Source organism: Pinus tabuliformis, chromosome 9 (genome assembly GCF_031772625.1).
Source record: "Pinus tabuliformis cultivar Carrire ecotype Pingquan chromosome 9, CPIR1, whole genome shotgun sequence".
NCBI classification, from domain to species: Eukaryota; Viridiplantae; Streptophyta; class Pinopsida; order Pinales; family Pinaceae; genus Pinus; species Pinus tabuliformis.
The window spans coordinates 283,705,431-283,718,298 of NC_142307.1; the positions used below are offsets into that span (position 1 = coordinate 283,705,431).

The 12,868-nt window shown below is 36.8% G+C and overlaps 1 protein-coding gene across 1 annotated transcript in view; it reads left to right on the forward strand.

Moving 5' to 3' along the window:
- The window catches only part of BRM (transcription regulatory protein SNF2), a 153,287-nt gene that overhangs the window by 76,938 nt on the left and 63,481 nt on the right, over positions 1-12,868 (forward strand). Inside the window, exon 9 of the mRNA XM_089441065.1 lies at positions 4,346-4,549. Coding sequence (XP_089297191.1) covers positions 4,346-4,549 — 204 coding nt within the window. The remainder of the gene's footprint in view (positions 1-4,345; positions 4,550-12,868) is intronic.

The window sequence follows — 12,868 nt, forward strand, 5'->3', positions numbered from 1 at the left end:
CAAATGATAAGGACTCTCTTGACTTGAGAAAAATATTATTTTGACATGTCAAACCATAGAAGCATGAAGAACATGCTTTACCTAGACGACCGTCAAAATGGAGCATTTATGCCATGCTCAAAAATAATATTTTTCTTCTTTATCTTGTAACATAAAATATACATAATGATTTGAGCACATTGTCAATTATGAAGACCGAAACTAGTTACATTTTCCAACAGTCCTTGCGGGCATGCCCCCTAGAAAAGGGGGCTTTTGGGCTTCCCTCCCAATTTTTTGCCTATAAAAGCTTAACAAATGAAAAGATAAAAAGCCAAAAAAAGCAATATATAAAAAACCTTTAACGTAGTTTTATTTACTTGTTATTCACTTTCACTCCTTGATGCTCTTTTTATTTTTAGTGTTCGTTGCCTATTGTTAATTTTCTATCTTAACATTTGAGTCGTGACTTTATATGCTGACGACCTCAGGCTCAGATCAAAGATTGGGACCCCTAATGCTAGGGACCTTGACGCCACCATCTCCCCTAGCCCCCCTTAAATTTCCCCAAAATATTGGGGTGCTTCCACACTTTCAATTTTCCACTCCCACGCTCTGTTGTCTTGGAAAGTTGGCTGAACAATGATTAGGATTATTTGTAGGTTAGTCAAATTCTAAATGATGTCAATAATGAAGAAGAGATCCAAATAAACCAACCCAGGAATTCTAGATAAGTAAGACAAAACCTTAACTAGCGACTTGAGTGTTATGTAAAAACAAAATGTTATGTGAAGATCATTATTCTAAAAATATAGATAAAGTCTCAAATGTTTCTGAGAGATATTTTAGAATCAATGTTCCATGGGGATGCGCCCCTAGGGTGGAGTGCGCACACTCCACGCTTCCCACGCACCTGGGACAAGGGGATGCTTGGGGGAATGTTTCCCGATGCCCCCCTTTTTGGGCCCCAGTGTGGGGGACGCGTTTCCCCCAAAGGGGTGCTTGTGGATGTCTCGCTTAGAAAGGGCTAGGCGCGTCCCCTTATTTTTTCTTGAAAACAATAATTTATTTTTTCTTGAAAACAATAATTTATGAGTGGAGAAGCTTAATATTCAACCCTAGGGCCCTACTAATGCTATGTAATTAATGATAATGTTAAATTTTTAAAGTTAAAGTGACATTCTCCAGTATCTTTCATTTTCATTCTTTTACTTAGATTTTTAACATTACCATTAGTTGACTTAGGATGTTTGAGATTGGTTTTGACCTCACTAGATTTCAAATGGAGAAAATATAATTTTAGACCCCACTCAAAATCCGTCAGACTTGATAGTTTTCAGGGGTTCAGGATTTGAAGGATTGCAATGCCTCCATTGGATTCTTTTATGTATAAGGGACTGGAACTAGCATTTAGTCAAGAGCACCAAGCCCAAAGCACCCCTTCTGAGGGGGCACATGCCCCCCTCAATTTTGTCTAATAATAACCCTTGAAATATAAAAATTTAAAATAAATAAAAATAAAGAAAACAAAATTATAAAAAAATAAAACTAAAAAGAAAAATACATATCAAATATCAAAACCTAAACCAATTTGCAATCCCTATTTACTCATTCTACTTACCAAGCTTACCTGTACCCGGCTCACTTTACGGTGCTATCAAATATCAAAACCTAAACCAATTTGCAATCCCTAACTTACTCATTCAACTTACCAAGCTTACCTGTACCCGGCTCACTGCATGATGCTATCTGCCTTACCAGTTAACTGTTGCCTCTCCTCCCCCGTGACACTTCTTTAATGCTCATTGTCCATCTTCAGTTTTAACTTTTGAGTCTTGACTCTAGATATGGATGACCTTAGACTGATTCTTTTACTCGTCACTCTTTACTAAAAAAAGTTTGAGTTATATCAATTTACTATTCCAGTCTTTAGAATTCAGTATCTACTATAGTCTATTTTGCTTAGTACTAATTAGATTCCAAAATGATGAATGATGAATTTAAATTTTAAATCAATTTCGAATTTAGAATTATGAATGATGAAATTAATTTTAAAGTTGATGTAGATTCTAGAATGATGAATATGGATCACTGTATTTCATTATTGAATCTTGTGGTGTATGGATGAATGATGTATGTATGAGTATGAATGATGATTATGGATCAATGTATTTCATTATTATGTATGGATCAATGCATTTATGCATTACATATATATACCTCGATGTCACACTGCCCTCTCTAAATTTTTCCTAAATTTCAGGGTACTCCCACATGACCCCCCTGTGCATCTCCCCACACCCGCTTCCCTCCATCCCGGAGTCTTTGTGGAACTTTGGTTAGAATGATTCACTAACCATGAGAAATTTTGTATTAAAAATCTACATAGGCATGTGAGTGCAACAATACCTCATTTGTACATCAAAGAGCATAATGATACATAGAGGCAGAGAGTATGGGTTTGAAACAGGCTGTAATAGCGAAAATTGATAATGTTCTTCTCTATACAATTCAGAATTATCTACTGGTCTTTAAAGCTTCCAGTATCTTCCTAAGAGAAAAAAAATTACATTTCATTGGGTACCAGTCTATTTTTTGGGTTCTGCTGCTGGTAAGTCTTTCTTGTTCTCTTGGCCATTCTCCTCCTCTGGTGGCATGTTGAGGTCTGGGATAGGCAACCGATTGCTCCACTTATTTTCATATTTCGAAAGGCCCCTTATGCTTTTGGGCATGATGATATTCCGGTTCATTAAGGACTCCAAGATTTATTTGTATTGTTATTAATCACCAAGTTCCCTATTGCTAATCTGACTCCATGATTCGCCAAGAAGTCAGCTTCTGTGTTGTTATGTCTTAGAATATGTAAGGCTTCATATTGTTCAAATTTATGAAGCAAGCCTCTTATTTTTGCAAGGAGAGTATTCAATTTCAAATCATCTGGGGAGGAGATTTTTTGTAAATAAGAGATGATGAGAGGAGTTTCTTGTTATAGTTAACTTGTTGGTTTTCAATGACGGCTCTTGGAGTAGGCCTTTAACGCCTGTAGGCTTCTGCTTGATTGTTTGAGGCTCAACAAAGACACCAAGAATACAATATTTTTTTTCCTCTAGGGTAATATATTAATCCCCCCTGCTCCTCCCACCCATCAAATAAAATAAACGTTTAACCTTGCCTTAGGTTACATATTTGAACTAGATTTTCAATTCCCTCCTTGTGAATTAGTTATGGAGTGAAGTGTAGTGCTTAACAGATGTGTATAATGAGATTATGAAATTAGACTATAAACACCAAATCTAAAATCAATCTTTGCTTGAAATTTAGAATTTGGAAAAAAACTAGATTGATGTCCCATTATGAATGTTAAATGAAATATTTTGATGATTAAACCCTAACTTAGGTGGAGCAAACTGACTAAAAGTTTAAACTACCTCTAACTTACTCGAGAAACTTGAAATAATAATAAGAATTGATTGAAGAAGAGATATGTGGTTGGCCTAACATTGGGCCATGGAGTCCTTTTCTTCCCTTGTAGATGTTTCCTTGTAAATTGTGCAGAAGTTTTCTCCCACATAGAGTGGAGAGAAAAAACTAAGGAAAGCTCCTAAAGAAGGTTAAAACTAATGAAAGCTTGAGCTAATCCTTGGTGCCAAAATTAACTTATATTAATCTCAACCCAGTTTTATTTTTGATAAAATTTGAAGATTAAATAATTCTCCAGCAGAAAGGAATCAGGATTTTCTTCACTAGGAGGTTGTGTAGAAGTGTTTCAGCCAATTGTCAGGATTACCAGTTTGACTGAATCAGTTAAGCTTTTATTCAGGTTTTTATTTCCTTTTGGTTATTTTTGTTGAAATTGATTAGAAGAATTAATTATTAGATTTTCCTTTCCTTAGCATTGAAAACAGCAGTAATATATCTCCACATATATGGCAGATTTGATATGTTGTGCTAAGTGGCTGAATGCAAGCTCTATTTGACATCTAATGAGAGAGGCCTAATTGTTTGCATTATGTACAATCCCAAGTAGGTCTATTTGTTTGCAGCTTGTATTGAATGTTGAATGATTCTTAGGATTCAGTAATTCTGTGTTTTTAAATGACTGTAAAGACAATTATAAAAGACAGCATGCTCCAAACAATAGTGGAAGCTTAATTTGAAAATTATTTCGTGGGAATATTACTTGTTGAGATTGTTGGTCATGTTGATTTAGTGCCTATTTTCGTGTAACATCAACATTACTATATATCTGCCATAATCATTATCTTTTTTTGTGATATGGAAATGTTTTGATCTCTGTTAAATTTATTTCATATTTAGTTTTTCGTGGTATCTAATGATATGGATTTCTGTGTGCTTTTTCTTTTAGGATGTTGCTGCAATGAAGTTTAATGTACTGGTCACTACATATGAGTTTGTTATGCGAGATCGGGCAAAGCTTTCTAAAGTAGACTGGAAATATATCATAATCGATGAGGCACAGCGCATGAAAGACAGAGATTCACGCCTTTCACGTGATTTAGATAAGTTTCGGTGTCAAAGACGGCTGCTTCTTACAGGAACACCATTGCAGGTTTGTATTATTTGTGCTCTTCTTACCTTCCCACTTGGATTTTACTTATATTAAAGAGAGAATTCTTGCAAGGTGAGGATTGCAGTTTGCAATGCCTCCAGGATGACTGCCATGGCCCATTCCTTTATTGTTGTTTTTTGATCCAAAAGCCACACCGTATTTGATCAGTATTTGTGGTGATGATTATCTATCAACTGTTTGACTAAACTCATCCATGAATGTCTAAAGTTTAAACACAAAAAGTTAAGAAATCTTGGTGGCTGAGATATTCTGTCCTCCAAGGTGTTTAAAATCACAGATTAACAGTTGTATTTTTCCATTTTATCTGTTTATCGTTAGTGTCTTCCTGTGCCCGGATCATTTATTTTCAGCATTATTTTGCTTGTTTCTTTTGAGCCTCCGAAATGTTGCTTATTCTTGGACTGAGATATCCAGTTTCACCCTAACTTGCTCTACTATATAGGTTTCTTCTGTTTTTAAAATGGTGAGCCTGTCAAGAAATGATACGTTCGTGGTGTATGATCATAGTCAGACCTCTTCAGGTTGAAACCTATAGAACGGAATGTTTTGATACCTGTTGTTATGCTGTATATAATAAACATGCTGACTTTGTGTGTAGAATAGGGATCTTGGCATCAAACGTACTTTTAGTCCAGTAGGACATGATAGGCAGGAGATCTTATTTGCTGAATTATAGGTTGTTTGGCATTGGGAATATTTCCTTAAATATTTTTGAAGGTCTTCTTTTTGGACACTATAACATGTGGCATTATTTCCATGTGTGTCACATACTAAATTGTGTCTATTTAAAAATCTTTCCCTGGTGGAGTTTATCCATTCTCGAAATTTATCTTTTAGGTCCATCTACAACCTGTCCTACTAGATTAAATGTTAATTTATGTCAGGCCAGGCAGCAACTCCATGAGGCAAAAAATGATTCGACTGTTCTATTCCATCAGGTAGGTCTTCATTATATACATTAGGGAGAGACTGTTCAGTTCGTCTCCTGATGACTATTGATATTTCTTATTTATCTATTTACATAAATTCACCCAATCACAAGGATTAGGTGTCAACATTCCCCACTTAATCTGAAGGGATGTTGGTGAGTCCAAGCATCATTTTGAATCGTTCAAGCTTTTCTCTTCCAAGCGCTTTGGTGAAGATGTTTGCAATTTGCTCATTTGTGGAACAATGACGGAGATGGATTGTTTTGGCCTCAACATGATGTCGAATCAGATGATATTTAGTATTGATGTACTTCGTTCGATCATGGAACTTTGGGTTCTTGGCCAACTTTATTGCAGAGGTATTGTCAATCATGAGTGGAGTTGATTGTACTTGTTTTACTTGCAAATCTTCAAGAATTTTCCTGAGCCACACAATTTCTTTCATTGCTTCAGCTGCTGCCACATATTCTGCTTCTGTTGTGGAATCTGCTAGAACTGATTGTTTGCGTGATCTCCAGGAGACAGCTCCTGATCCAAGACTCATAGCATATCCTGAGGTTGATAACCCAGTTTCTTTGTCTCCATCGAAGTCTGAATCAGAGTATCATATCAAACTGAAGTCGTCCACCTGTGTATACTTGATTCCAAAGTCTTGAGTTCCCTTCAAGTACCTTAGAACTCTTTTTGCAACAGACCAATGTCCCTCACAAGGCTTTTGCATAAACTTGGAGAGGATTCCAACGACAAACGAAATGTCTGGTCTGGTAGTAGTTAGGTAGTTGAGACTTCCTACAAGCTGTCTATATTTTGTTGCATCCTCAAATTCTTTTCCTTCAATAGATGTGAGCTTTAAGTTTTGTTCCATTGGAGTAGTAAGAGGATTGCACTCTGTCATGCCAAAGCTGTTCAACAGATCTCCAATGTTTTTGAGAAAGAAATATGGACTTTGGATGTTGGGTTACTTCAATGCCAAGATAGTAATGAACATAGCCCAAATCAGTAATTTCAAAACTTTTCACCAATTCCTTCTTTATGGATGCAATGTAGCTTTCATTGTTCCTTGTCATCAAAAGATCATCTACATATACCACAAGATATACAACTGTTTTGCCAACTTTCTTGACAAATAAAGTTGCATCATCAAGATCAAAATGTTTGAAATTGAGTTTCAGAAGATGCTCAGTTAGTTTTTCATACCAGACTCGCGGTGTTTGTTTGAGGCCATATAAGGACTTCACAAGTTTGCATACTTTATGTTCATGTCCTTTCACAGCAAATCCTTCAGGCTGGGACATAAAAACATTCTCTTTTAGATCTCCATTCAAGAAAGCAGTTTTTACATCCATTTGATGGACTTTCCAACCGTTCTGAGCTGCTAGTGCAAAGAGTGTCCAGATTGTAGCCCATTTTGCTGTGGGGGCAAAAGTCTCCTCATAATCGATCCCTTTCTTATGTGCAAACCTTTTGCCACAAGCCTAGCTTTGTGCTTGTCAAGTGAGCCATCAGCTTTATATTTGTTCTTGTAGACCCACTTGTAGCCAATTGGTTTGGTTCCTAATGGAGGATCAACCAGCTTCCAAGTGCCGTTCTTTATGAGGGCATCATACTCCTTTTGCATTGCTTCTTTCCATTCATCATGAGAAGCAACTTCTTTGAAGGAAGTTGGTTCAAAATATGTAGACAAGTTCAATTCACAATCATAAGAAACATCCATATCAACAGGTGAATTAGAGTCATCTACATCACCTCCATTTTTCCGGTTTGAATTTCTAGTTCTTGTCTTTCCAACTTCATCAGGATGAACACTTTCAAGTGTCTTTGTCAACCACTTTGGGCGACTTTTTTCAGATGGTCCAGGCTGCTCCATTGATTGAGTTGGGACTGAATCAAGGCATAACAGGTGGAACCAAAGACCCTGAGATGCTTTACCGAAGGAACATGTCCATACCACATTTCATATGGAGTCTTGTTTCTTATAGCATTAGATGGACATCTATTCTTTATATATGCAGCACATAGAACATCATCAACCCAAAACATTATCTTTACATTTTTGAAGAAGAGCATGGATCGTACCATATTTAAGATTGTCCTATTCATTCTTTTACATACACCATTCTGTTGGGGATTATAAGGCACAATGGTTTGATGTTTGATCCTATGTTGGCGAAGATAGTTTTCAAATTCATTTGATGTGTATTCTTTTCCATTATTAGTCCGAATAGACCCAATATGAGATTGTGGATGATTTTCAATCCATTTATGAAAATTCTTGAATGTTTGAAAAGCATCATATTTGTTCTTCAATAAAGAAACCCAACACATTCTGGTGTAGTCATCAATAAATGTCATGATATACTTATTTCCATTTGCAGAGGGAACAGGCATGGGACCACATAAATCTGAATGAATGAGTTCAAGTTTTCTATGTGCTCTTGAATGTGAATCATGAAAACATTGTTTGCTATGCTTTCCTAGAATGCAAGCATCACATTGCTTAAGTTTCATAAGAATTGTAGGCAAACTAGCAACACCGTTTTTCTTCAACAAGCGAAGGCTGTCATAGTTCAAATGTCCAAATCTAGCATGCCATAATAAACTTGATGGAAGTGTAGCTTTTCATGATGAGAATTGTATGAGAAATGTTGTGCATGAGCAGAGGTTCCTTGCAGTTTGATAAGACTTTCTTCTTCCATTCCCCTCATAACAAGTGAGTGGTTAGATGCTTTTCTTACCTCAAGCTTGCCATCAAACATATGAATGGAGTGACCTTGCTGGCGGATGTCGACCAAGGACAACAAGTTTCTCTTGAGCTGCGGGAGATATAGAACATGATGTAGAAGAAAGTCTGGAAGACCAGGCAGTTTAAGCCTGATTGTGCCAAGCCCCGATGGATTGATTTTTGATTGATCTGCAAAGTATACTGCTCCATCAACATTGTCAGGGAAATCTTCAAAAAAACTCTTTTCTATGAGTCACGTGGCAAGTTGCTCCTGAATCAAGCAACCAATCATTTTTCCAAGAAGCAAGTGAAACATTAAATAAATCTTCATTTACTCCAATGTTGCATTGTGCCACAACATAGTGAGCGGATTCAAGTGCTTTACCTTTGTCTGTATCATTAGTTTTACCTTTCTGTTGGTTTCTTTTCTGCTCAATTTTGTCCCATGGTAGCTTGCATGTAGAGGCATCATGTGATCCATTTCTTTTGCAGCGTATGCAGTGCAAATTTGCCTTTTCTCCTTAAGAATGTCTGCCCCCCCGCCTCTGAAATATCTTCCTCTTCCTCTTCGACCACCTCTTCCTCTTGTAGAATCTTGAGCAGGGTGCTTTTCTTTATGAGCAAGGCACACAACCTCTTCAGAAGATTTAGGGGTTGTCTTCTTTCCAAAAGCTTTCTCTCTTTCAGCGAATTTTTTCACAAGAGAGTCAAAGGTTATATCTTTGAGATTTCCATTTGCTTGCAATGACTCAAGATAATTGGAGTAAGTAGGATAAAATGCCTTGAGAAAAGCGATAAGAGGAATATCCAATTCAACCTTAGTGGATTTGATATCATGCATTATAGACTTTACTTCAGATGCAAGAGCAAGAGGATCATTATTTTGCAGTTCAAGGCTGAAGAGTTTAATCATGAGTTGAACAACTTCAAGTGTAGAATGTGAGTCATAGAGTTCTTTAAGCTTTTATAAGGTTTCAAAGGCAGTTGAATATGATGAAATATGGCGACTCACCACTTCATTCACAGATGCTGCGATTAATGCATAAGCTTTGTTGTTCTTGTTTTCCCAAATGACGAGCTCTTTGTCTGAGGTAGGCTGTACTGGTTCACTGTCTCTGTCTCTGACACACACTCCTTTCCACAACTCATTGAAAATGAGGGTGTGTAATATTGAAGACTCCGTGACATGGTGCTGTGGCTAACAAGCCAATACATTTGTTAACAATAATTTTGGCCAAACAATTAGCAATTTTGTTGGGAGGAAACTCTTACAAATTTTAGTAAATAGTAATTTTCAAGAAAACACATTTGATGAGGACCATTGGATGCCTTCTCAACTTAATTAGTATGCATACTATGTCAAATTCCTAGAAGTTGAATATCATTTATCAATCGAAATAATCATTTGGAAGGGAACTTCTTGTATTGGTTAGGAAAAACTTAATGGAAATAAGAAGTTTTGACTAATATTAAATGATTTAACCAAAATAGTGAAAATTATGACATCTTATTATAAAAGATAAAGTTATATAATCCAATGATGAGCTCTACTAGGATCATGGTTTTGGTTTTAAAAGATGAGCTAGGTTCATCTTGCCTAATTCAACGTTAGGTTGGATTTTCTGAAAATTAAATAAAATGGAAGAAATTTGGGGAGGAAAAACATTTGGGTTGTAAGCTTCTATTTCAGTTATAGATGTGATTTTCAACAATATTTAAACTGTTTTTTTGTGCTTTAATGGCTAAAGTTTCTAACATAATATGAAGGTAATAATAAATTTTGTTGTATAATTAGAACATGTGGGTATGTTGGCCATCTTTGGTTACAAGTGTTTGGATCAATTTGTGTTGGGAAGGAAATCTAAGTAACCACAACTGGAAATGATTAAACTCAACTCGATGAGCGAAACATAGACGTGGTTGTTGGAAAATGGATGAGGGAAACATATTTAATGTTACATTTTCCTTTACTTGACATATACTTGTGCTGTTAGGTTCTTCTCTAACTTGATTATGCTTATGTTCTTATCATGAAATAAATGCCAAAGCAATGAAAATCACATGAATGCAAGATATAGGCTCCAAGCTAGGGAAAACAACGTCTAAAGTGGAAAACCCACAAGAACTTCTCTTCTTATCAACTTCAAATGAGACTTCGAAGACCAAATCCTATACTTGGGCTCCCACCAAAATCAAGTCGACCAGCTTGCCTTCCCATACAAGATCTAGCCTCTTTGCCTCCTTCGTAAGTTGCAAGCAATAACTTCATAGGCACTTCTAGCCTCTTCACATCCTCATCAGTGGTAGACCACATGTCCATAAGATGTGTATCTATTCTGTCCAAGGCGTTCGAAGCACCTCCTATGTATACCCTTTCGAAAAGGCTCTTTAAGCCCTTCTCAAGGTTGACATGAGTAGGCTGGCCGACTTGTCATTTGGAGCCCTCTAGGCACATTCAATTACAAAAATAATATATATTTCTTTGATCTAAGAGCCTAATAGAACCTTTTACATAATGACAATGACACTTTGACTCATGACAATCGCTATAGGCATGTAATGGATGCCTTGACATATTTGACCAATGACCCAAGCATGAAACCCATGCTATAGAAAATCTTTTCTTTTACATTTTCTTTATTCTTTTGATCAATACATATGGATTATATATATGTCAATTATAAAAACCAAAATTGGTTACATTCTTCAACACTCCCTCTTAACTGGGGAGGTATTCATAATTGTCCAATCAGTACAAGGATAATACTCCCTTTGAAAAGTTCTCATAAGAAGGGTATCATAAACATCATGCACAATGCTAGGGATCTAGATACCATCTAGGCTAACTGCCAAGGTATCAACCCATCTAAGTACCATCTAGGTTACCTGCCACGATAGTATCCCAACAAGACACCAAGTGTCATCAAGTCCACTTGCCAAGACACCAGGTGTCATCTAGTCTACCTGCAAAGACACCAACCCTAACAGGGTTTTAGGTATCATCTAGGCTACCTTCCAAGATACCAATTCAACAAGGATCTAGGTGTCATCTAGGTGACTTGCCAAGACACCATCTTAACATGGATCCATGTGTCATCTAGAATACCTGTCAAGACACCAACCCTAACTGGGTTCTAAGTATCGTCTAGGATACCTGTGAAGATACCAACAGGGATCAAGGTACCATCTAGGCTACTTGCCAAGGTACGAACCCAACTACGGTTATAGGTATCATCTAGGCTACCTGCCAAGATACCAACCCTAACAGAACCATCAGATGGGCGATTTGGCCTAAGGTTCAACAACTTGTCACCAACATATGAAGTATGTCCATCATCATTCTCTTTAAACCAAGGAGGATATACACAAAAGGGAATATGTCCAAGCTCCTTGTCAACTAGCGAGATGTGTACAAAATCAACTACTTTGTTCTTCCAGTGGAGATCTTAGGCTCCTTTTGCATCATCATGTCATCAAAGAACTTTGACCCTCTTGAACATCATGGAGCCATTATTTAACACTTGTGACAAAGTCCATGTGATCAATCTTGCATATCACTTTCATCTTGTCATCATCAATGAAGGCATTTTATTGATTCTTTTTAAACTTCAAGTTGATCATAGCTTCCTTATGAATGTAATCTCCTTATTGTTGTACGAACTTGATCTTTAGGGATCTTCTCGTACTGCTACCTTTTAATCCCAGGATGAACACATCTTGTCTTTACAGTTGCCAGGCATTACATGTTGAGCTTCCCTCTACATACATAATACCTATGTCACAGGGTTTGCTGAATTTGAACCTCGAGGTTGAAAATTCGACGAACCCAAAAAAAATTCAAATTTGTTCAGGTTCGACGAACCTGATAGTTGAACCTCAAATTCGAACCTCAACAAATTCAAACCTCAACGAATTCGAACCTGATAGTCGAGCCGCAACGAATTCGAACTTTATAGTCGAACCTCAAGTTGGAACCTGAAGGCAAACCTAAAAACGAACCTGAAGCCCAATTTTATAATTTTTTAAATTTTTTTGGGGTTCGAGGTTAGATTTTGGGTGGTTTTTGTCAGCGGTTTTAAGGTTTATGAGAAAAACCATCGGCAACACAAGGTTTTCTCTCGATCCACTTCCCACCAATTAGTTTCCAGCGGTGGGTACTCATTTGGCTTTATTTACCATGGTTGTCGATAGATTTTCACAAGCCAACTTCAGTCTGAGTGTACTCGCTCTATTGTGCTCAATGTTGACGCTGCGTGTTGTATTCTCTGCAATTTCCTGAATTCAATTTCTAGACGCTACTTGTCCCTGTCGCCCGGAGCGTGAAGTTAATAGTGGTCGTGATTTGTGGCTCGTGGGTGCTCACTACTACTCATATAGTTTTATTGATTGATTTTGATTTTATTATTATATATATATATATATATATATATATATATAGTCAAACTTAATGTCGAACCTCATATGAACCTCATCGAAAAATTCGAATTAACTTAATGTCGAACCTCATCGAAAAATTCAAATTCGAATCGAACTTAATTGTTTCCGAACTCGAATTCGAACCCGAACCATGTGAGATAGCTTAATACATACAATTGAACTTCCCTGAAGTGTCATCATGGGTTCCTAAAACATCTTTCCAGGTAGCAA